At 38.4% G+C, this 23,944-nt stretch overlaps 1 protein-coding gene across 5 annotated transcripts in view; it reads right to left on the reverse strand.

Moving 5' to 3' along the window:
* Positions 1–3,095: 3,095 nt before the first annotated feature.
* Positions 3,096–23,944, reverse strand: part of CYRIB (CYFIP related Rac1 interactor B) — a 99,916-nt gene continuing 79,067 nt past the window's right edge. For 2 of the 5 annotated variants that reach the window (XM_061374256.1, XM_061374254.1), the window contains exons 4-13: positions 19,812–19,894; positions 13,919–14,040; positions 12,125–12,230; positions 10,972–11,108; positions 10,241–10,318; positions 10,026–10,142; positions 8,424–8,503; positions 7,329–7,455; positions 6,519–6,589; positions 3,096–3,903 (exon numbers count right to left, since the gene is read on the reverse strand). In XM_061374256.1, coding sequence (XP_061230240.1) covers positions 3,840–3,903; positions 6,519–6,589; positions 7,329–7,455; positions 8,424–8,503; positions 10,026–10,142; positions 10,241–10,318; positions 10,972–11,108; positions 12,125–12,230; positions 13,919–14,040; positions 19,812–19,884 — 975 coding nt within the window. In that variant the 5' untranslated portion in view covers positions 19,885–19,894 and the 3' untranslated portion in view covers positions 3,096–3,839. Of the gene's footprint in view, positions 3,904–6,518; positions 6,590–7,328; positions 7,456–8,423; positions 8,504–10,025; positions 10,143–10,240; positions 10,319–10,971; positions 11,109–12,124; positions 12,231–13,918; positions 14,041–19,811; positions 19,895–20,929; positions 21,013–23,944 lie in introns of all 5 variants that reach the window. The other 3 variants (XM_061374259.1, XM_061374255.1, XM_061374257.1) reach the window with 2 other exon arrangements.

The following is a 23,944-nucleotide window of genomic DNA, read 5'->3' on the forward strand; positions in this document are numbered from 1 at the left end:
TCATCACAGCAATAGAAGAGAAGGATGACACCAGCCTGAAAGGGGCATTACACTGAAGGGAGGCAGGGAGGGGAGGGGGAAGCAAGCATTGCTGCAGATCCAGGGCACCAAGCTGGATGCAATCACCTGATTTTTAACTATCCCATGTGATCCTGTTCATTACAACACTCACATGCAAACTGACAGCATGAACTTTATACTGGGATTGCTTCAGTCCTTGCTTCATGGTCCCTGGATGGACAGAGAGCTGCTGCTATCCATCAGCCAGCAAACATTACACTGGGAAAAGGAGGGAACAAAATTTCTAGGGAAGAAGAGACCAGAAGAAAGAGTACAAGTGAACAGCCTGGCAACTCAGACCTAGCTCTCTATTTTGATAAAAGATCCTGCTTCACAAAGAGGCATTTCTCAGCATTTTAAGAAACAAGTAACCCCATCACCACATGCAGGCTCAAGGATGGCTCCTGCCTCAAGGAGGACTTGTTAGCGTCCAGTAAACACCACAGCGAGCTTCCACACAGACACACTTTTGAAATGCCACAACTAATGCAAACTCTCAGCAACAGCACAAACCACCCCTTGTTATTTACATTTATTTTACACGTCTGTCTTTTCAGAAACAAAACCCCAACATTAAGTTTAGAAAACCTGAAGAAAAGGAAGAGGAGCATCCTAGTTTAGCAAGAGCCTGAAGAGTCACCACATCCCTGCTGTGAAGACATGCTGGCATTGGCCTTGCAAGCCAGGAGAAAGCAGCCAGGGTGGTGCATCCAGAAGGAGATGTGTAGCCAGGAACACTCCAAGTCCACCTGCAACAAGCTGCTTCAGGATATCTCTCTCTAGACCTGCTTCAGCCATAAAAAGTACATAAAAATAAGCAACCCCTGATGTGATTTATGAGCTGGAGTAGATTTGAACAGGAAAGGATACTTGGGTGATATGGTTTAGAGTGAGGTGTCCCTGCCCATGCCAGGGGGGTTGGAACTTGATGATCTTAAGGTCCTTTCCAACCCTAACTATTCTATGATTCTATGATTCTATAATTTGTGCCCTTTTTACAGGAAACGTTAAGAACCAAATCAACATCACACAAGCAGGCTGGTACTGAAGAACTACAGAAAAAAACTAGTGTGGGCTTGTAGCGTGGACCACACTACCCACAGATAACAAGTAAGACAGAGAAGGAGAGTAGGTTTGCAAGGAACAAACACCAAAGCTCACACAGTGGACACACAGCAGTTTCAGCTCAGAAATGCAAACAGCTGATGCTTGGTGCACTGAAGGCCCATCGTTGGCTCTTGGAAGGCTCACAAGCAGGGAAGCTTGTGGAGTTGTGGCCAGCCAGCTCACAGGCACGCCAGCTCTAATCTCCTTCCCCAGCTGCGTACACAGAAACTGCAGAACACAAATGCTGGAGGAAAAAAATAAAGGGAAAGCTCCAATTATTCTCAGACCACAAGAACAGCAATGTTTAAAAGCAAAGATGTTGGCAAGGCAGCAGAAAGGAAGAGCTGTCCAAAACAGTCGACTGCAGAAATCCTGTGCTGTTTTAGTCAGCAGCCATCGAGGCAAGACAAAGAAGAAACTTGCTGTATGGCTACTTCTGCTGTAACAGCACCCAGGCTGGATTTGCTGTTTCTAAACGTTTTCTAACAAGACTCAGAATAAAAACAGTCAAATACCTAAGCTTCTACTTAAAAGCTAATCTCTGTAAATTAGGTTTCCTTTAGAAAGCTTTACTTCCTTGGACACTTTTGCCCCTCCTGTGGTTATTATTTGATACCTGTACTCATGTTAACAAGGCAGAAAAAAATGGGTTTTCCTCCTAGAGGTAATGAGTTCATGAGGACAGTTACCCTTCAGATAGCTGCAAAATGGTTGGGTGTACACAGTTTGTAACAGTCATAATTCTGGGAAAGATTTAAGAAAGCAGTAAAATCAAGTTTTGTCCTTTCTCAACTGGATTCAACTGTGATGCTGCTAAAAGGATTGGAGAGGGGTATCATGTCAGAGCAAGTGTTTTACCCCTGCAGCCAGCATAGCACATGGTTTGCTTTCTCCGTAGCAGGGGCCTCTGTTAAGCCTCTTTGGCAGGAAATAAAAGAAGTGTTACCCTGCCTAACCAAGCAGGATGTGCAAGTACCAGCAATGCACACACTTGTACGGTCTCTGAACTCTTCCTCAAGTGTTATAAAATTGTGCAGATTTCAAAAAACCACCAAAAGATAAAAAGGAGAATCTGTCCTGACGGTGCAGAAAGGGTCCTCAAGAAATCCAGCACAGTCATGCTGCTTTGTTATATCTGGAGCTAGCGTGCCATGAGAAGTATAATCCATTACATGTCCAGCAAATAAAGCTGAGGGTGTTTATGCTTCCCTGCAGGTTTCAAATCTTTCCAGAACGCTGACAACGCATTTCAGGCATAAGCACAACAGCATCACACACATGAGGTGCACCAATGTTTGCCCATTGAAGCAAAACTTATTTCCCACAGATGTTTTTTAGTAATTCTCCATTCTTGTTTTCCTACCTTCAATTCTTCTCTCAAAAAGCTTTGTTTTCTTCACCAAACTATCAAAGCTTATCATGTGTTGTGCTAAAATACTAGCCAAACAGGAAACATCAGTAGGCTGCTGAGATTATTCAGATTTTGCACACAGTTCATAATACCTAGATCCACCAGAGCATCCACCAGTACAGAGTAAGGGACATTCCTCTCCCCATCACCGGTACTTAAGGAGCCAAATCGACATCCTAACCTGGAACTTCATTTCTGATGACAATACTGACATGTCAGTGTGAGTAGCCCAGATCAGGGTTCTTCAGCAACATCCACCAGCATCCACATGGATTGCACAGAAGTTCCTCTCCCAAAGCCTGTACAAATAGCATTTGTGGGGACAGGAAAGCAGCACAGAGCAGAGAGGCAGAACCCTGAAACACACCAGGCTTACATCAGTGGGTTAGACTAGAGGTTACTGGTAATGAAACAGCAGAATTTTCACTATATAAAATTTATAAATTTATTATTTTTTTGTAAAAATCCAAAGAGCACGAAGACATCTCACTCAAAATACTGGTAAATCAAACCACACTTAGAAAAATGAAAGCTGATTTTATTATCTTATCCACAGCCAATCATTTGACATGAACATGCATACGTAATTTTGCTACGCACACACCACAGTTTAACGTTAGTTATTAAAGGTTAAACATACAACATACATCCTTACAAAAATGAGTCAAAATGCAAACGTAACTTTTCAACAAAACAAGTTTTTACTTATTTAAAAAAACCTTTGTGTTGGGTACCATTTTGTACAAACACAGTTAATTTAAACAAATCTGCTCTTAGTTTCCTCATGGTTGCACATGAAAATAAGCTGCAATAGAAAATGAAGTCATCAAGGGATTTTTAAATAGCAGAAGTAGGCAGTCTCGCCATGCAGAAGAAGCAATATTAAATATTAGTTTTTTCAAAAAAAGAAAAAAAAAACCCACAAGTTTAAAAATATTTAGTTCAAGTCACAAATCTTTCCCCAGTACAGAGAAAATCCAAATGCAACGCATAATTAGCTGCCACTTAGGATGGCTATTCAGGAAAGCAGAAATACTTCCCAGAATTGATAATTTTCATTGATTTGGCACAGAAAAGAAGTCTGAGCTTACTTAAGAACAAGAAAGTGATTAAAAAAAAAACAAGGGTAAACAGGAAGAGAGAAAATAAAAAGCAAGGATGAACGAGAGAGTAGTTGCAATCACTAAAAAAAACAACTCTGTGCATCTCAGTCATTGCAGAATACTGTCTGTCTACAGCAGGTGCGAATTCCAGGTAACTGTTATTGCAACATGGATTTAATTTGCTTGGAGGTAGTCTCATCATTCAAATGCTTTGTTGTGTACCTAAACACAGGAAGAAAAATCAAGTTGAGAAAAGCACAGATGCTATTTTACTTTGGCTTAACAACTATGTCATTTCTTTACAGCTCAACTTGAATGTAACAGAATAAACCCACTCACCATTACCACGTACACAGCTTGGATATCCTGATCAGAAAATGCTATTAATCAATCCAACTATGAACCAAGGGGAGTTAAAGTAAGCCTAAGACGGATCTCTGCTTTTGCACTCACAGGCCATTTGGTAGTAAACGTTACCACTTGTGCCAGCTAATTATACGCAAGACTTCAACTCTGAGGTCTGTGTCCATAGGAGACATCTTCAAACAAAACACAGCTTCACAAAGTTTTCTTCAAAACTGAAGTAACCAAGCCTTTCCAGATCCCTCAATGAGAATAGATGTAATTGGTTTTCAGCCTAACTTCCTGTTCAGCTAAGTAACCGCGCTGCCAGAACTAAGGAGTATACATGTGTTCATTCTAACCCCCTCCCCCTTCCAAATTCTCTATTACATGAGCACATTTTTACATCACTACAAAGAACTTGGCCATCTCTTATTTTAAAAGAAAGTACTGTGTATCTCCAGTGCTGACTTCTTTGTATGACTGTTTCCCTGATCTTCCTTCCCTAATTGTAATCTAAAAGCAAGTAAAAACTTATTCTGCAGTTTAAATTAAAATAGCACTTTCATTATTATCCACAACTGCAGTGATCTTTGTTGTTCACTTAAGAATGGCCTTCTGTTCTGGAAATTAGTATCAATATAGATTTCAGTCTTTTTTGGCCATTTATGCTTTCCACAAACAAGAGGCCTAAGGTTTTCTAAAATTCAGAAAAGTTACTGCACTTGGTATTCTGCCCATGTGAAAAAGGTGAACATGATTACAGAACTTACATTAATTTCAAATTATGAACAGCTGATCTCCCTCCAAAATCCACACCACCTTCCATTTGCTGTTAAGACACATAATCTATCTCTTGAGAAAACATGAGAACTTCTAACACTTCTCCAGACTCAAAAGACTTAGACTTGGACTTAATTTCTCATGACATCACCTTGAATCTGTTTTCACCACGCTCACACACAGCAGTTCATTCCTGCATCTCTTCCTAAGAACTCCAAATGTGACTTAAAGAAAGATCCAAATATCCTACCCAAACAAGTAATTCAGACAAGTGCAACCTGGACTGTTGAGATATGTTATGTATGAAATGGGCTGGTGTGGTGGAATGACAGCACAGAGTGAACTTACATTAATAACCACAAAATAACAAAACAACAAAGGGAGAAGCTGAACAACACTTTCCATGTACTTTAACAGTGTCAACCATGATGGGGAAAACCAGGGTACCAGTAAAGGTGGGTGTTCATCTGCAGCTGCAACCACAATATATCAGTCAGAAAACAAATGCTAATACAGCATTTTCCCTCTGGAAGCTTGTGGTTTTACTCATCACCATTCCAAAGACTGATCACATACAGGAGGTTCGGAGATGAATAACAAAATGATTTCAGCATGGAAATACTCACATGACAACTCAAATTAAGCCCAGATTTATATTATTTTAGCTAATAATCTGGAAAAAAAATCACTTTGCAAGTGAAACCACTTACAGTATAGTTAATTCTTACCACATCTTAACACAAAAGGAAAAATGAAATCAATGGTGTTTTTCTTCTATGTAGTGAAACTAAGTACAACTCCACACTTTCAGGAGACAAATGAAAGCTTCCACATTTGAAAGTAGTGCATGAATAACAATACCCAGGTGCAGTTAACTGTTACCAAAGTAAAACAATACTTCTTCAAGAAAGGACAAGAATGAAGAGCATGTTACCAACTACACGTACAGCTTTACGACCCAAATCACCAGTTTTTAGGTTTCTACCTGGAATAACTAATTTTTCTTTACCTCTCCAATTAATGTGGCAACTTATCTATTCTACAGTAGCAATACTGAGGCTTTTACCTTAAGTACCTCCCTATAAGTATCTAAGTTAAAGGAATGATTTCCAGTTACATATGAAAAAACTACCTGCCTCACATATTTGAAGCTACGTGTGAAACAGAACACATGAAACTACCCTTACAGTCTACTAATAATAAAAAAAATCATAAAGCTATGGCTAAACCACACACAGTGGAGGATATGGTCAATGCAAAATAATCCAGCCATCTCTTTGGTATGCTGGCACAAGTCACTGTGTACATACTGCAGTTCTCATTCACTTGTTTGGTTGTCCAGTCAGTAGATGTGATGAACACAGTTAACCTCTAGTCTTGTTTTAGTATGTATTACATTTTGTCATCAGCTTTAACTTCAGGTACAATGCCTAGCCTGTCTTACCTCTACAAACTCATTTCAATCTGTGTGCCAAGTACACAAAACATTATCTTAGAGTTAACAACTTCAAGTTTACAACTTAGCTTTTAAGGCACAGCAGCTTCTTCATTCATCCCTTCCTCAAGACACATTGGATGAGGAGCCTGCAATAACCATATTCACCTTTTACCTGTAACCCTGAGTGAACAGTTTACTGCTGAAGGAAATGCCCTGGAAATTATGGAGTTAAGAAAAGTCACGTTAAAGATTTCAAATAAAAGAATAGGAGTACCTGAGAGCATTTAGAAGGCCTTCTACACTGTTAGGAGGCTGGTCTTTAAGAACTTTGATGCATCCTTTCATCTGGAGATAAAAAATTATAATAAAAAATTCTAAGGTGTCAGAAGTGGTTTATATTTAGTTTGTCAAAGAAAAAAATAAGTATTTAAAACTTACAGCAAAGACATTTTCTTGCTATTAGAAAGGAATTAAGCTTTTAGTATTACATTTTCTCATGACAGAATGGCTTAGCTACTTAAAAATCTGCATATCTTCAGACAATGTAATTTTGATGTCAAGCTCTGTTTTAAAGACCTTAAAAAAAAGGAACTGTAAACAAATATCTTTGTTTATCATAAATCCATTAAGAACAACGGCATTCAGCCAGTGAAATAATGACAAACTGTAGCTAACACAATGGCATTCAGTAACACCATGTATTCCACAGACTTGCAGTCAAAGAACAGCAGAAAGTTGAAGACTTGAAGGTTGGTGGATGGTGACCTAGTTTTTTACCATATAGCGGGGAAAAAGCTAGATGCCACTGTTATTTCCAGTCATGATTTGTATCTTTCAACACAACCACTGCCTACAAGTATTGCAAGATGCTATACAAATTCCATCAAACCAGATTTTTCATGACCTAACAATGATCATTTGTATGTCTGAAGGCTTAGCTTGTATTTCTCACTACTTATGCATATGGTTTCTTAACAGCTACCACCATCCAAAATGTGTATCTGCTATTAGAACTTGGAGGACAGAAAAGGAGCCTACACACAATTTCAGTAATCAAAAGGTTATTTAGTAACAAGAAACTTACATCAATTTTTGAAGTTTTGGCAAACGCGCCCACCGGATGCACATGGTCATAGAGTATGATGACACCCACCATTACCCTCAGACAGAATGATACTGTTTCCTCATTTGTAAACCTGCTTCTGTATTCACTGCAATGTAAAAACACAGATTATTACCTGTGACGCACAAAAGCACACACTAATGATGCTCAAAGTAAAATTAAAGAGAAAAATCCTACTATAAATCCCCACAGGAAAAAATTTCCAAAAAAACAATCCAAATAAAAATCACAAATCCACCAAGCCCACAGCCTTTTTCCTTTCAATAACCTGCCTACAAGTCACACCACTGCTTAAAAGTTCTGTAGATTAATACAGATTCTCAAATTAAAAAAACCCGAACCAATACATACTAACTTTGCTGTCAGTGCTTCCTACCCTTTCCCCTTCCATACTCTAATACACATGCAATCCTAACTTATGACTCAGGTTAAGAAAAGCTCTTAATGTGCTCCAAAACAGATAAACTGTGTTTTTTTGGACAGAAGCTTATTTAATTTTACCAATGGGAAACTATTTAGAACTCAGAAGAAACAGATAAAACAGCCCAAAGTTTAGTTTGACTTCTTGTGCACACCCCCAGTGCCTCTCAAATTTACAGCAGATAACAGACTGCTTTCATGCCTATCAGTTGTCTCATAATTCCCCAGACAGGGCCACTGTCATTTTGTTCCACCCATCAGCCAAGCCAAGTTGCAAGAAGTACCATCCAATGCATTGCTCATAACCTCTCTTTCAGGAGGCCCTAGGCAATCATGCTAAAATAGTGTATTTCCCTGAATTATACATGAGAAAGCCATTTATAAAGAGTGCCAAGAGGTTGTCTAGCTTTTATATCCATTCTGGTTTTAAATATTAATATGTCCAGAAAAGTAGACCACATGATTTGCATGGCTAGCAAAATGAGACAAGTCAGTTTCATGTCAAAGTAGACAACTAAGTTGGTAAAAAGAAAGCATCTAATTACCCCTATTATCTTTCTTTCACCTTATGTATCACAAGTTGTGTCTGAAATACAGAGATAATTCATAGACAATACAAGCTCAGTTTATACTCACGGGGTTTCCAGCATGACCCTGCACACACTAGCCATGGTGCTTAAGCAATCTGTAGTATTCTCTATTGGTAAATTTTTATTCTGCAAAAGAAGATCATAAGAAAATAAAGTTTCTACTTCAATTACTGTGAAATATTACACTACAAAACCTACATCAAATCAGTGATCTGCTGGCATGGCAAATATAGAGGAATTAAAAACATCAACACAGCTGGGTAGGTCAGCTAGTCTCACACTGATTTGTGACAATATTACAATACAGATTAGCAACTTACACAGCAAAGCCTACCATACAGGGTTTGCTTGTTTGTTTGTAGTCAAAGAAACACACCATTGACACTACTGACTTCTGGAAAGTTTCAAAGGAATTATCTAACCTGCTCATTAAAGACAGAAATTTCTATAGCCAAATACATGCACCTGCTACAACGGTAAGACTTAACATTGTTATAGACAAACACTGCAAAGAAATGTAAAATAAGAGGGCTGAGAAAGTTGGGGCTGTTCAGCGTGGAGAAGAGAAGGCTGCGTGGAGACCTCATAGCAGCCTTCCAGTATCTGAATGGGGCATATAGGGATGCTGGGGATGGACTCTTCATTAGGGACTGTAGTGGTAGGACAAGGGGTAATGGGTTCAAACTTAAACAGGGGAAGTTTAGATTGGATATAAAGAGGAAATTCTTTCCTGTTAGGGTGGTGAGGCACTGGAATGGGTTGCCCAGGGAGGTTGTGAATGCTCCATCCCTGGCAGTGTTCAAGGCCAGGTTGGACGAGGGCTTGGGTAATATGGTTTAGAGCGAGGTGTCTCTGCCCATGGCAGGGGGGTTGGAACTTGATGATCTTAAGGTCCTTTCTAACCCTAACTATTCTATGATTCTATGATTTTTTCTCAAGGCATTTCAAGTGGAAAGCTGAACTCAGGAAAAATATTAGAAGACAAATCTATCTTTGTATTAATAATGCAATGTACATGTTATTTTATTAAGAAATAGTGTGGATCTTTGTCATGGAAGACAAAATCACAGTTATCAGAAGACAAGCGCAATACTTGTAATAACTAGACTTTACCACTTTTGTTTAGGTATTTAAGGATAAAGAGGAATGTGTTAACATGCCAGGAAAGTTTTGTAGTTCAGGCTCCTTCCCCTTCTTCAATAATGTAAATATACTTGACTTTACACAGCTAAACCAGAAGTGTGTTGGGAAGGAGAAAGGGAAGCTATGTTTCAATTCCTATTTCAAACCCACAGAATCAAGCCATTTCCTCTTCAATTTTCTGAAGTTTCTCCTCTAAATCACTACCAAACTGCAGGCAACATACCTCTTCCCACCTTCCTCCTCAAAGATAACTATTGCTGCCAACGTTGTTATGTTGCTATCTGTTCATTTTTTGGAACATATCTAACAAGCTGGCTGGCTGAACATACCTTAACCTCTACAGCATCTGTGAAAGATACTTCATGTGTTCTGGGGCTCCAAATGCAGAAGTTTGATTTCTAGATGCCAGATTAAGTCTGGTAGAGGAGTTCTTAAGTTCCAAAGTTATGTCTGGCCCTGCAGTGCTTTGATGTATACTATCCAAGCCATAAATTTATACTCTTACCTCTGACACAAACTTTGTTGTAGCATCACTTAAGGTTTTCAACATTGGCGTTGCTTCAGCGTAAAATAAAGACATTCTGTTTGCCAACTCATTATTTACTTCATTCTCTCCCTCTGCCTGTAAAAGAGAAGGAAAGAAGAATATATTTGTTCTGTACATGAAAAAGGTAGGTGGTAGTTTAAGATTACACTTAATCTTTTCCAAGGGTTACCTACTGGGACATTGTTAATCCTCATACGGCTCAGAGTTCTTCTATAGTAGCTGAAATCGTTCTGTATAGCAGGATTTGTCATCTATATAGATATAAAAGCAAAAGAATTTTGACATGGTCAAGAAAAATATAAGGGTAATTTTTCATAAAATACAATACTGAGAATAAGAAAATAGTCACCCTTCTGAGCTAAAAAGCCTTGTGACATGTTGGGGAGTGGTATGTAGAACATGAAGCTTTCTGGCTAAATTCTCTGATTTTTCAGAACCAGATCTAATAAGAACAAGAAAAGCAGCAGTCTCCTATGGAGGAGTTTGAAATTAGTAGGTTGGAAAAACAAGAAAAAGAAGGCTATGCTGTTTTCACTTCTAGGATAAGACCAGCAAATGAAGATCACTTCAACTTAGTTCTTTGCACATTAGCAGGAAAATAGCTGGACTATGGGTGTGAATATACTAACAGGAGCAGCATTATCCCAAGAGATACGCCAGATTTGGGTGAGGAAACATGATTAATATGAACCAAACTATAACACATGCCTGAAGCTGATAACAATATTTCATCAGCTTTCCAGTTCGATCTAACTCTAGGTCATGCGAACGAGCCAAGCACAGTAGATATCTGAGCATCTACTGCATGCTCTATCTAGAATATAACACGACTTGGACTGCTTCAGTAAATAAGACTAGTTTTCCTTTTGTTAGCTTTTTTGCTTACAAAATGACAAGTTCCTACCTTGAGCTCATCAAACCGGAGTGTGAAGTGAAGAATTTCTGCAAACTGCTTAGCAAGAGCCTGCTCTCGCTCCAGGTGTTGCGTTGGTGAGTATGGAGTGCTTGTCAGAGCTCCCAGCAGACCTCGCAATCCTGCCTCTTAAGTGAGAGAAAACATTTGGCAGTATACAACTGCACCCACTTTTTGTCTCTACTGATAGATACTCTGCATTCTAGGCTTAAATTATACATCTGCCAAAATACCTGGCAACTGAAAATAATGGGCCTTGATGAACTGTATCTACATGGCACTGTTGCCATATTTACTTGGGAACTGCTGTAAAGACAAGGTCTAACAAGCACTGACAGCCATGCAAAAACTTGTTTAAAAGTTTTAGTTGAGCTTTATCTGCAATGTTTGTGGAAAACAGTTCAATAACCTGTGTTAGCGGAATACAGCCTTTAAGATAACACAGAATTCAAGAGGTACATACCTATCAGCAGAAGTAATGGTTAAGGTAAATTTATAATCCAATTTCCTGCTCATCATCTTGAGAAAAATACTTCACCTCCTTAACAAAGTGGAACCTGCCTCCAAAAGCCTTCCTTTTTCATAAGCTATCCTAGTAACTGTCTAAAAGTTTCCGGGGAGAAAAATCAAGTCTAATGGGTTTCATCAATTTAGACACAACATCAGTCAACTTGGTTTTGTAAGGATCATGAAGCACCATCTTTAGTATTGCACCTGCAGGAATCAAGATCAGGCATTTCCACAGACCAAATTATATGTGGGATTTCTGGGGAAATAACAGTCACTTTTAAGTACTCTTGGTATCAGAAACATTATAGAATTAATTCCCAATGAATTAGTCTACTAATTTTCAAAACAATCAGCTGGTTAGTACTTTTCAGAATTACTAAAGCAGTAAAGAAAGAGGATGACACGTATGCTTCCATTCTCCCTCTCAGGTATCCACCTAAACCAGTTTGCTTTCCCATGCAAGAAGGTAGCACACAGATATAATAAGATCCAATCCAGTGTATGAGGCAATATATGCAATATTTGCTTTTATCTACTAACAAGGGCTTGCCCTAGATGTCATCACACCTGAATATGTCAAATGTACTACTGAAAGAAGACACCCCCCCCCCCAAGTTAATACCACTTCACTTACCTAGTCTTTGAGAAAATTCATAGAATTTCTTTAGCTTGCCTACTAGTGGTACAACTGCACCCCATGCCTTCTCTTGCAACTTCTCATCACTGGGATGCTGTATTGCCTTCAAATTAGAAAAAAAAAAGAGGAGAAAAGTATGCTTACATTAGGAATAACTGATACAGTACCATAAAAAAAAAAAGAGAAATACCTATACAGGACAATTGAAGAGCTAGGAATTGAGAATTCTACCTGCTGAGAAATTTCCAAGTTGAGAGACAAGCCTGTACTAACACATGGCTTTTCCAAAAAGCTCTAAATACTTGTGTTGAAAGTATCCTGAACAGAAAAACAACTTGGAGAGAGGATAAAGAAACCGTTAAAAATAAAGCTACTCAAGTAAGAAAATGTACATAAGCAGACCTGGCTTATTAAAATCAACAACTTCACTGGGATACCTCTAAGCAAAAAAGTTTAGTGATCAAAACCTCATCCTAGTGTTGGTGTCCATCGCCAACTTCTGAATTTGCAAAGAAAAAAAAACCCCAAATCCGCAGTGAAATTCAGGCTAAATGTTACAGTAGGAACGTTAAAGCATAATCAAGAACCTAAAGCACCACCAAGACATGGTGTATACCAGAGCTTTGAGGTATGTATATATAGGCCTTATCTTTACAGTGAACTTCCCAGACAGATAAATTCTTAAATTCAATGTCTCCAGGTTACTGAAACTGAGTACTTAGCAACTGAAAATTACTAAGAAAGCAGAAATAAAAATGCTCATCACTCTTCTGATGCATCTTCACAGTCACGTACTCGAATCCAAAATCTGTTTCAGTCAACCCCAGCCTGTAAGCCTTAGCACACTCTCTCTGGTCCCCAGAACATTTCCTTCTTATGATTCTACCTCCCCTCAGAAGCACCCCTTGTCTTTCTTGACTGGAGCTGCAGGCTTCCTTCCTGATCCTGAAGCCTCTTCTTTGAAGAGCAAGCAAGCTATCTCCCCTCCTAAAGGTTTTGTGTGACACAGCTACCCTTCTGAAACCTACCTTACAAATTCAACAGAGGGAAAAAAGCATGGCACTTTAAAGCTGAATGTACTTTAACTAAATGTACTTTAATTAAAGCAATGAGTATTTCAAATTCATCTGGAGTGAGCAGAGACTCCTCCTATCTAACAGTATTTCTGAAAGTGTGTTACAGTGGGTAACTCCTCACTTTTGCAGCAAAGCAGCCTCCACTACCACATCTGAGGAAGAAGGAAAATAGGTTGGAAAGAGTATTCATCCTACCCTTTGTCAAAGGCAAAGGAGAAATGGCATGACATGCTGTACAGAAACTTGACTTCTCTTCCAAGTATCTACTTTAGTAAATAAAAGCCAATTCAAGAGAATTATAATGAGATGTCTTTTGTGTAAGGATTACCACACATCAGACCTCTCCAATTAGCATACAAAAAGATGTCGACACTACTCAATACTGCACTGCAGTCACACCAGGCTCTTTCCAAACTCACCACTAACTGAAGAGCTGATGTGGGAATATAAAGAAAAATCAATAGCAATAGTTCCATGAAAAGTCTGAGAAGCATCATTTGCTATTACTTATGTGCATTAATATTATTCAAACAAGTGACATCTGTTTCACTGTTAAAAAGGAACATTCCAGAGCAGAAATTCAAGACAGCAATTTTAATAGACAACATGCTCTGCGAAAACAGCTCCTGCAAGCAAAGTTAAAACCCAGCAGTATTTGGTTAGGTCAGACAATGAACAACCACAGGTTGTACACAATCATAACGCTCTAGCTCACCTCTCGTATTTCATGGCCAGCTCCTCTATATGACTGCAAGTCTTCCAGTATTCCTTCTGCATCCTTTAACACTACATTCACCTGATTATAAATTTCCTTTTCAGATTCTGTAGGTTGGGCATCTAAACAGTAGAACATATTAAATATATATATATATAACAACAATATGGAATTCAATAGGCACACCATCACCTATGGGGCAAATTCTTTATGCAGCCAACTCAACAAGAATTTTCATTCTCAGAAGAGCTGCAATGATGTATGAGGAACTCCAAGAAAGTAATGGTACTCATTTTAGTAGTCTTTTAGCTTCATTCAGCATCCCAGAAATCCACCTGGAAACTATCCTTCCTAACCGATTTAGGATTGAGTTATGAGAAGGAATCCTGACAAATCGTCTTTATGGCTACCCCATCAATCTCACCTTGAAGTGCAGTACAAGCTCTGTGAAAGAGACTTAGGAAGGCACTCAAAGACACACTCACTGCAGGTATTACAGGAGGTGCAATGTTTACTGTTATCTAGAAATACTGCATCAGATTATTTTCCATCTTCCCTGCTTCCCCTTTTATTGGCTGGGAAAGAAGCCTACTCTTTTACTTCTAAATATATTTAATTCTCAAAACATATTCTTTAACTGCATTATTGCAAAATCAGAGCTGACTACAAAAAGATCTCATGTAAAACTGTTCTGGTGTTGGTTTTTTATCCTCCCTCGTTAAGAACATAGCTGTGTCTCAGTTTTTATGTAATTAGAGACTTTTCAAAAGTGTATTTGATCAACCTTTTGAAAAGCTACACACACGTTTAATGAAGTGTGATTCCCTGAGAAGTATGTTTTGAGAAAAATCAATAAAAGGCTTTAAGTTTTAAAAATAACCACCTTGTACAAATATCTCAGACCTGGTTTAGCTGATATGAGATCAATTTCTCTTTCAAAATCCTGATGGCAGCTATCAGGTTAGTTCCTTTCAGATTGATATGGAAAAAAATTAGTCAATGAAGCTGCTGCTGAAGCTATTATAAAAATACACTTCTCTGTTTATGTGGGCAAAATATGTTATGAAATGAATATCAAATATCTTAATCCAGGACTTTCAATTCCAAAAGTCAGGGCATTAACAACAGATTCTTTCTTACTGGGACAAATAAAAGCAATCTATGGACAGTATTTCCTCCTCATGATTTTGTGCAATTTGAAGAGTCTGGAAAATGTCTTTTTTTAAGTGCTTTTTCCATGACCAATACAACTCCCTCTAACAGGGATGGAAGTTACATACTTACATTAAAAGCAAAATAAATTAAAAATCACAGCATCCTAGTGTTACACAGTAGAAAAAAAAAAAAAGAGCATTAGAAAGCAAGTTCCCCATGCATTGCCTGTCTGGATGTTGATGCAATTTTTGCATAACACTTATTACTTTTATGGTTTAATGCATAGAGAGCGGGTGTTATTAGCAAATATGCCTATATATAGACCTTGCAACAGTTTAACTATGGTATTTTGATAACCATCAAGAATTAGCAGAGGTTAAAAAAAGCTGGTGACTCCTTTAAAAACCACAAGTATAAGAGCACCACACTGATTAGGCATCGAGTAAAAGTGGCCAGTGCTTTTCAGAACGTCACAAAGGTCACATTTATAATTTTGAAAGCTGCTGAAGACTGCTGTAAGAAATGAAGACAAAAAAATGAGGGAGAAGAGCAGACAGGTAAGCACCAGTTGACTGGCAGCAGGTCATGCACAAACATGAAATGCTATAGTGAAATACAGACTAAACCGTGAAGCTCTATAGCATTCCAGATTGTGTTGTTAAATAAATAATGCAATCAAGACTTGCCACTTGGATCGTCTCACACTGAGTACATCTCTTGCCTATTTAATTTTTCATGTCATTTTTTCTTTACCCTCTCTAGCAAGGAGAGTTCATTTTTCAACATGGGGCAGGGGGGACACAGCAGAAGGGATTTTGAGAACTCCTCATTTCAAAACCCACCAACAAGCAGAACAGATGCAGTACTATGGCCTTCCAAGCTCAGAAATGAGAAATCACCTTCCAGATACAAATTAAGCGGTCTTCGCTGAGCAGCTGGCTATGCAAGTCAACATCCTCAACACCTCTGTTAGCCTGTTTCACTTAGGAGAGGATCAGCAGACTGCTGTAATTCACTTCCCTAAAATGCTCCAGAAAACCTAAACTGATTATTTATACTTAGTTTGCTGGGGTGGTGGCCTTGGGGGTTCTTTGCTTGTCTTGATTATGACAAACTTCTATACTTCCAAACATATAAATATATTATATACTTCCAAACATATAAATATATTATATACTAGTCCCCTCCAGCAGAAGTAATCTGTAAACCTGGCTTGTCCCAGCTAAGCTCCTCTCCCATCTGTAATTTTCTTGTACCTAGAAAAGAGCTTGAATTTAAGAAATAATCCTAAATTCTTTCTATATTAACATCATAAATGTATTGTGCAGCCATCAGGATAGATTTACAAGGCACAACACGGAAAATCTTCAAGCCCTAGTGCTGGCTGACTCAAAAGAATAATTTATTTCTCAGTGCTGGTTAGGGCACTCTATTCTGAAATCCTATTACAGGTGGAGAAAGAGGGAAAGCTTCCTCCTTCTAAGCACTGCTGTAATGTTGAATAGATGGAGGTATCATTCCCTTATATCAGTATGTACCTGTTATGGGTACAGATCAGCTATGGGACTGTCATTTGAGAATCTCTGTGGAACTCGTTTTCCTTGATGTGGAGTGACAGTGCAGGAAAAGGAGCTGTGCATCTGGAGTTAGTCTTGACAGCTAAGAAAAAATAACCTGCAATGTCAGGCATGTAAAGAGCAGGATGAAGGAGGGGCTTCTCTCTTCCCCTTCCACAGATGTAACTTCTGCTACAACTTTATGAAAAGGTTTTGCCTTTACCAAGCACTGTTTCCCATAGAAAGAATAACACAGTCAGCACAGCTCACTGACATGTTCTGAGGTTTGATACTGTTGCCAAGGGAGCTGACGCAGGGTAACTTTTCCATTTTAATCCAATCGTAAGGAAACTGAAGACTGAGGTCTCTCAAGCAAATAGGGAGTTTATCTCTAAATTAAGTTTAACCAGAACTAGATGCAATATACAGTTAGAATTCAGAAAGCTCACACAATAACGTATTAAAGACAAAAGAGGAGACTTGAAACAATATACAAACGCTGTTATGTGAACTAAATGCTATGGAAGTATGACAACATATTGCATGCAGGGAACACACACATTTAGTGACTATTTCAAAATATATTTGGCTAGCCTACAGAACTAGAGGGGAGAGAAATTTGGGGTTAAAAGTTTATGCATAGCAAACACTATTTAAACTGAGATTTTTCCCAGGGAAGAACACAACAAGTCATCTGAAACTGGCTGGGACAAAAACTCACAAGCAAGGGAGAGAAAAATCCCAGACTGCTGGAGATGAAACCATTTATTCATCTCTATCATTACTATGGAGAATGCTATCTCTGCAGCTCCTCTGAAACCCAGCCAAGTTCTTTGGAGGTAATGCAGAATACTTCCAGCGCTAGCTTGAGATCACCATCTGCAACCAAAAGTACTCTGTATTTTAGCTCCTATTGAAATCAGTAAATTTGGAAAGGATTTGCATTGTGACAGTAACTACACCAAAACACTGAGCTCCGAGTTTCCCACATTGTAGGTGGCTGGTTTATGTTAACAATAGTGTCATTACAAAGCTGTGCCTTTTCCTCTGCTCATGCTAAAGTGGCACTGCAAAGACTTTAGTAGAACACTTAAGCCAACTATTTCTGTCAAATGGGTAAGGTGAATGACCAAAGAAAACATAAGCTTAACCAGTGTTAAGGCAAGGAAAAGCCAACAGCCCATTATATCGTTTACTGCAGTATTTTTTGCATGCATTCTGACAGTCAGTTACACAAATCATTAGAATCTAACACCAAGATAAGTATCTCAGAAAAAAATTAATAAGTATCTTAGAAGCCAGTTAAAAACCTTTCTAAATTTGGAGTTTGTATCCCTATAAAGCTTTGTGACACTAGATTTTTAGCTCTTTATTGTACTGTGCAAGAAACCTGCACCTAGCCTGCTCTCTCCAGAAATATATATGGATTTCAGAACAAAAGACTTCAAACTGTGTATTACTGGGCCAGGCATAACATAGAACTGGCAAATTTGTTTTTAATACAGAGCTTACTTGCTCTTCCACATAAAAACACAACGTTCAATATCACAAGATTAAGTGCCAAGTCTTGAAGAAAGATCTTGACTGTGTCAAAGCCAAGATCCTGTCAAGGCAAGCTATCTGAAACAGAGTAGAAAGAAGCATGGATACACAGTATAGCAGCAGAAACAAACGCAGGACAGGGTCCAAAATGAATAAAGAACAGTCTAACAACTCAGCCATAATGTAAGTAACTTGATTTGACTGCATACGTAAACATTTCATGTCAGCAACCTGCTTACTCTCATGCCAAATCTTGTTCATGCTCAAAACATGCACTTTAAAACAAAACTGACAGCTAAAGACTGATTTTTAATAGCAATTTTTATCACAATTGATTACAGAATTAGGCCTTTAGTTTAGTCCAGGTAACTTGAATTTAATTTAATCCAATTAAATAGTATTTGCAGATTAAGCTAGAGCTTCACAACTCCAACATTACCCCATGTGAATCCTTCCCAATTCACTATGTCTTGCCTATTCTGATGAGAGATTTGAAGTAGTCTTAAACAGTTTTGAATACAGGCCTTGATGATCTTCCCTTTATGAAGAATTTATATCGTTATTATCTTCCATTATCAATATATTCAGAAGAGAGATTTGATAACATCAACAGTAAAGTATAAGCATTTAGAGAAGGCATAACAGTAAAAGTCACTGAATCAAAAACATATTTCTCCATGCATTTGCTTTCATATTAGAACTAATATAACCAACTGCTACTGTTTCATCAAGCACAACTGAAAAATAATTTGGCGGAGGAAAAGAAGATATAAAGAATCTCAAATTATCCATATCACAATACTTCATCAATTTTTTTATTACACTATTCCACTGTATTTTACTACGTGGTCAAAACGCACTTGAACATTAGTTTTCTTATTTTACGCTTGCTGATGTACAGGTGGGCAAAGCAACAGCATAACCCAAAAGAATGTAATTAACCATGCAAAGCATCAGCCAGCAACACTTACCTGCCATTCCTAGGCTACGTCATGCAACAAAAACTAAAAGCAGAAATACTAACAATATGTGAACTTTCTAGAACACTTGGCATTGACCAGTCAAGCCATATACTTCTTTCCAAAAGCAATCTCTATACTCAAGAGTCCCCCTTTAAAGGAGGGATGAGGTTAACTGTCAAATTTCAATGCCAAATCAAGTAAGGTTCACATATACACCTTTAACATGACGATGCTGGAGAGCTATGAATAGCTGTAGTGAGCCAATCTGTATATGCAGCATTATTTAGTGGCACATTGGAGGTGAAGAACAGACAGTGAGGCTTCATACTTAATCCTTCCTCCATGTATCTCCTTGCAATTTCAAATAAACTTCAAGTAATCTTCAAATAATTAAAATTCTTTGATTAAAAGCAGACAGCATTTTGGTTTAAAACAACAACCATATCAGATTCCAAGAATAAAATATAATTTGAAAGCCCTCCCTGAAATAAATACATTTTGGAAATGGAGGTTGTTTTAAAACAGATTGTTTTCTACAAAGGTTCAGTGAACAATTATCCATAGCTCAGGCATGCAAAGCTGTTAGAAGGACGGCAAAGTGAAAACATACATTTAGTACATGACAGATGCAGTCTACTGCAGGCAAAAAGTAATAGATATATAAAATCAACTTCTCACTTTCAAAATCAAGGAAAAAATTTGGCCCCTGCTCAAGGTCTGTGCATGTCAAAACTTTTAGAAGGTTCCCCATGTTAAGGTACCTGCCAAGACAAGAATGAGAGAAAAGACAAATTTCTTTTTACAAGGAACAGACCAAATGTAGTTGATTGAAGCAGTGGGAGAAAGAAAACCAGACAGTTCCATCAGGCATGAACCAACCCATCCTTCAGGTTGCTGCCCTGATGGGTAGAGGGAGACCCCATCAAGGATGTTCAGCTGGAGGTCCCAGAGATGCAATGCAGCTTTCCTGTAAGGAGTGACTATGTCACCAACATCTTCAGAGCTGCCCCTTGGAGAGAGGCAGGACTCCAACCAAAGGCCTTGCCGTGACTCATTCTGTCCTGGTACACCCTAGCACAAGTGTCCTGAGCAGGAGCACCATGTTGAAGGCCAAGAAGCATATTTGCAAGCATTGACACTGTAGCCATGCTACAGATTTTTACCTGATGGGACAGCAGAAGGAAAGAGCTTGAATTTTGTCAGCCCTTTAATTTTGTCAGAAAGCCATTATGGAAAAAGGCATCAAAATACATCACTTCAGTGTGCAGAAAATGCTGACACGGGTATGCCACAGATCTTTTACACAAAGTACCCAAAACATCTGAGAACCTCAGACAACTCCACTTTGGATTTTTGGATGTAAAAAGAATGCACATTAACTGCATCACGAAGAAGCAAACCAGGATCAGGAATGATTTCGTACTCATTCTTGTATAAGACAGGATTACAGTGAACAACTGCTCAGCACAGATTACTATGGCATACTGACAGAATTTTTCATGGTATGATTATTTGATTTGCAGGCAGATGGATGGACATCACTGACCACAGAGACCCAAAATGACTAAGCACAAGGAAAGTTTACACTGTAGCATGATGGTGGCTTGGCTACTACTGGACGGGGAAAAAAAAAAAAGAACAAAAAATAGAGGAATGGAAAAAATAACCCAAAACATGCAACTCTTTCAAATTGCAGATTTGCAACCGAGTCCCCTATAGCCTTCACTGCAGCAGGTATAAGCAACCCTACTGTTACCATTTTAAACACACCAGCTGTGAAGGGCCGAGAGACTTACTTTCAAAATCCAAGAAAAAATGTGCTGCATTGTGGTCTATGTCCCTGGTTAGCACCTTAATGAGATTACCCATGCCAGCAAACCTAAAAATAAAAATGGCAAGATAATTTAGTTCCAATAAGAATCTCCTATTTTAAGTACACGCCTGGGGCTCACTGGAGTAGGGCTCCCATTGAGTTTTGCGCACTGGATTCCTCACCTTCTGGTGGGAAGTAGAAAATGTGCACAGTACAGCACATTTCCACTGCCCTTCTTCTCAGCGAGGAGTGATAGATGAAAAACAGTAAGAGTTATAGGTTTGACAAAAATAAAGATCTGAATTACTGGCTCTTTTTCATCTTTAACACACTTACAGAACATGTTGGCTCTGATGACTGAGCAATTGTTCTCATAACTGCAGCAACCCACAGCCAAAGCAGCCATTATTACTTAGGACAAAAGCAACCTCAAATGGAACTGGTGTCATCCTAAGTCGGTATTTTTATTATCTCTCCATAATCCAAAACAAGTTTTGGAATGCCTTTTAGTAGTCATCTGTGGCAAATTAACAGTTTTTCCTGTTAAACCGTGTACAGTGATGAGTTAAACACAAGTTAGACTTTCCCAAAACCAGGAGATAATCAAGTTTCAACAGTTCTTCTTGTGCTTGCTGTCACATCCCAGCTAAAAGTGGAAGAAAAATTAAATAGTCATTAGATTGCTTGAAGTCAGATAAATTAGAGAAGCAGTTTTAAACATTACCATAAGTTTCAGATATCAGTACCTTTAGTCGGACTACGAAAAACAGATTTCTTAACAAGGCAGCTTTTTCAAGGACCCTTCCATGTTCTACAGAGGTTGAATAAACACTTAAGCAGCACTGCCATGAAATACCAGGAGTTCAATGGAGCACTGCTGCAAGACAAACACACGATGCTCCCCAAAAATCTGATTTCAGGTTATTTAAGAAAACATCAACAGCCTGATATCTGAATTCAAGGCCTAAAAAAACCCAACTTTCAAATTAGTATAACTATACTAACTGTCTAGTATATGCCCCTTTCCCCCCGTTTCTTTCTTTTTACCTGGAGTGAGGTAGCATGACAGTTAGAACCATTAATTTATTAGGAATCAATGAAACTGAAGGAATGTGAAGTCAAAACAAGCTGTCTGGCAAAACAAGTTTTCAGAGCCTGCACTTGACAGATATCTTGAGTTCCATAAGGAAAGCACAACTGGTGTGTGAGGGAAAAGCAAGCTAAGAACAGCACTGAGTCTATTGTTCAGGATCCACAAGGACCAGTGATAACTCACACAATCAACAAAAGCTGGAGAAGGAAGAGGAATTAATCCCAAACTGTTGAAAATGATCCAGTCTCTGCTCCAACATCTTCTACAGAATGCTCAGACAGTTAAAAACCCAGATTTTTATCAAAGCATCCTTGCATGTAATCCAACCAATCACAGTGATTCTGCACACAGAACTTCATCCCCAGGTGTGTTACTTGCTTTTTTTGCACATTCAACCTAGGCATTTGAGCTCAGTTCTCTGGAAAGTCAGGCCCGATTTCTGAGCCTGTGAAAAACACCCATTATGTAAGGAAGTTTTAAATTAAGATTGTCTAGTTTAGACACTTAAGAACCAATCCATCAAAACATGTTTCTTCGAAGGGGCAGGTTTTCCAGAGCTTTCTATACCATAGCTTAATGAAGTCTTCAAATGCTACATGTGCACCAACGCTGTGTAAACAAACAACATCAGAAAGCAGAGAAATTACCTTTCCGTGTCTAGCTAGCATGTTCTGCATGTAACACATGACTGAATAAGCCACTTTGTTCACTCCCCTACAATGAGGACATTCATAATGGGGAAAAAGCTATAACACAGACGCATACTTAAATACTTTCAACAGGAACAGCAAAAAGCCAAAAGTACAAGCTGCCTAATGATGACTGAGTCTGTAGATTCTGATTTAAAATACAAACCTCAGTCTCAGAAAGCACATCACCTATTCCCATATTAACAAGCAAACAGCAAATACATAGGACTGAACAGTGTTACCTGCCTGAAGATAACTCTAGCCCTAGAATTACTGCCATGCTTCAGCTCTTCAGCTGCACCATTCCATCCTCCACCAAAATATTTTAAGACCTCAAGTAAATGCCTCTGTATAGGTTTTATCTTTGATATTAATCAGTCTCCTAAAAGTTTACAGGGTCATGTGTGTAGTTTAAATATTGGATAACATTACTTCTGAAGGTTGGAGAAGGGATATGCTTGTGGGGTTGAAATATTTTGAAGGTAAGTTTGCAGAAGAGCATATAGCCACTGCAGAACAGAATGTTTAACTGAATCCCTACCACTTCCTAAAACAAGTAAGGGGTCAGGGACTCTGGGTTTGCAATACAAATACCTTCATTCAGACCTTCATCCCTCAGAAAAGTTTGCCACTAAGGATGGAAGGTTTCTTTTCTGAGAGCGAGTTTAATAAATAGAGAAGCACAATAAAGTGTTTGCACTCCAACAAAACTCTGGATATGAAACAAATTCAAGCAGAAGATGATACTGACCTAATGGTAAGAGTTCAGCGAACAGCCTCTGACAAAAGGAGAGGAACTGAAGACGGTAAGGATGGATTAATTTAACTACTACAAGAATAAGACAACATTTCAATTTACACTGAATACATGCAGAATACAAAGGTGCATGAACACTTGTTCATAATGAAGTTCATAACAGAACATCTTCCCTTGTGCATTCAGCACACTGAAGAAATTTTGTTAAACTTTAGCCATGTCATAGGTTTGCATACAAGATAACACTACCAAATTTACTGTCTTAGCAGCAAAACATTCACCATAGATTCGTTTTTTTATGAATGACTGGAAATCTGGCATAAGATGAAGAGAGTATTTTTTAAACTTGCATCAAGATGAATTCTAACAGCTACTCAAGGATCTCAAGCGTTGCTCAGTACCAGATTTGTTATAAGAACTGTGAAAATAACCACTTTTCCAATTCCCGTGGAAGTCCAC

The sequence above is a fragment of the Neopsephotus bourkii genome, unplaced genomic scaffold, assembly GCF_033783945.1.
Source record: "Neopsephotus bourkii isolate Nb327-2 ecotype Australia unplaced genomic scaffold, CSIRO-AGI_Nbou_v1 NB_1637, whole genome shotgun sequence".
Classification (NCBI taxonomy): Eukaryota; Metazoa; Chordata; class Aves; order Psittaciformes; family Psittacidae; genus Neopsephotus; species Neopsephotus bourkii.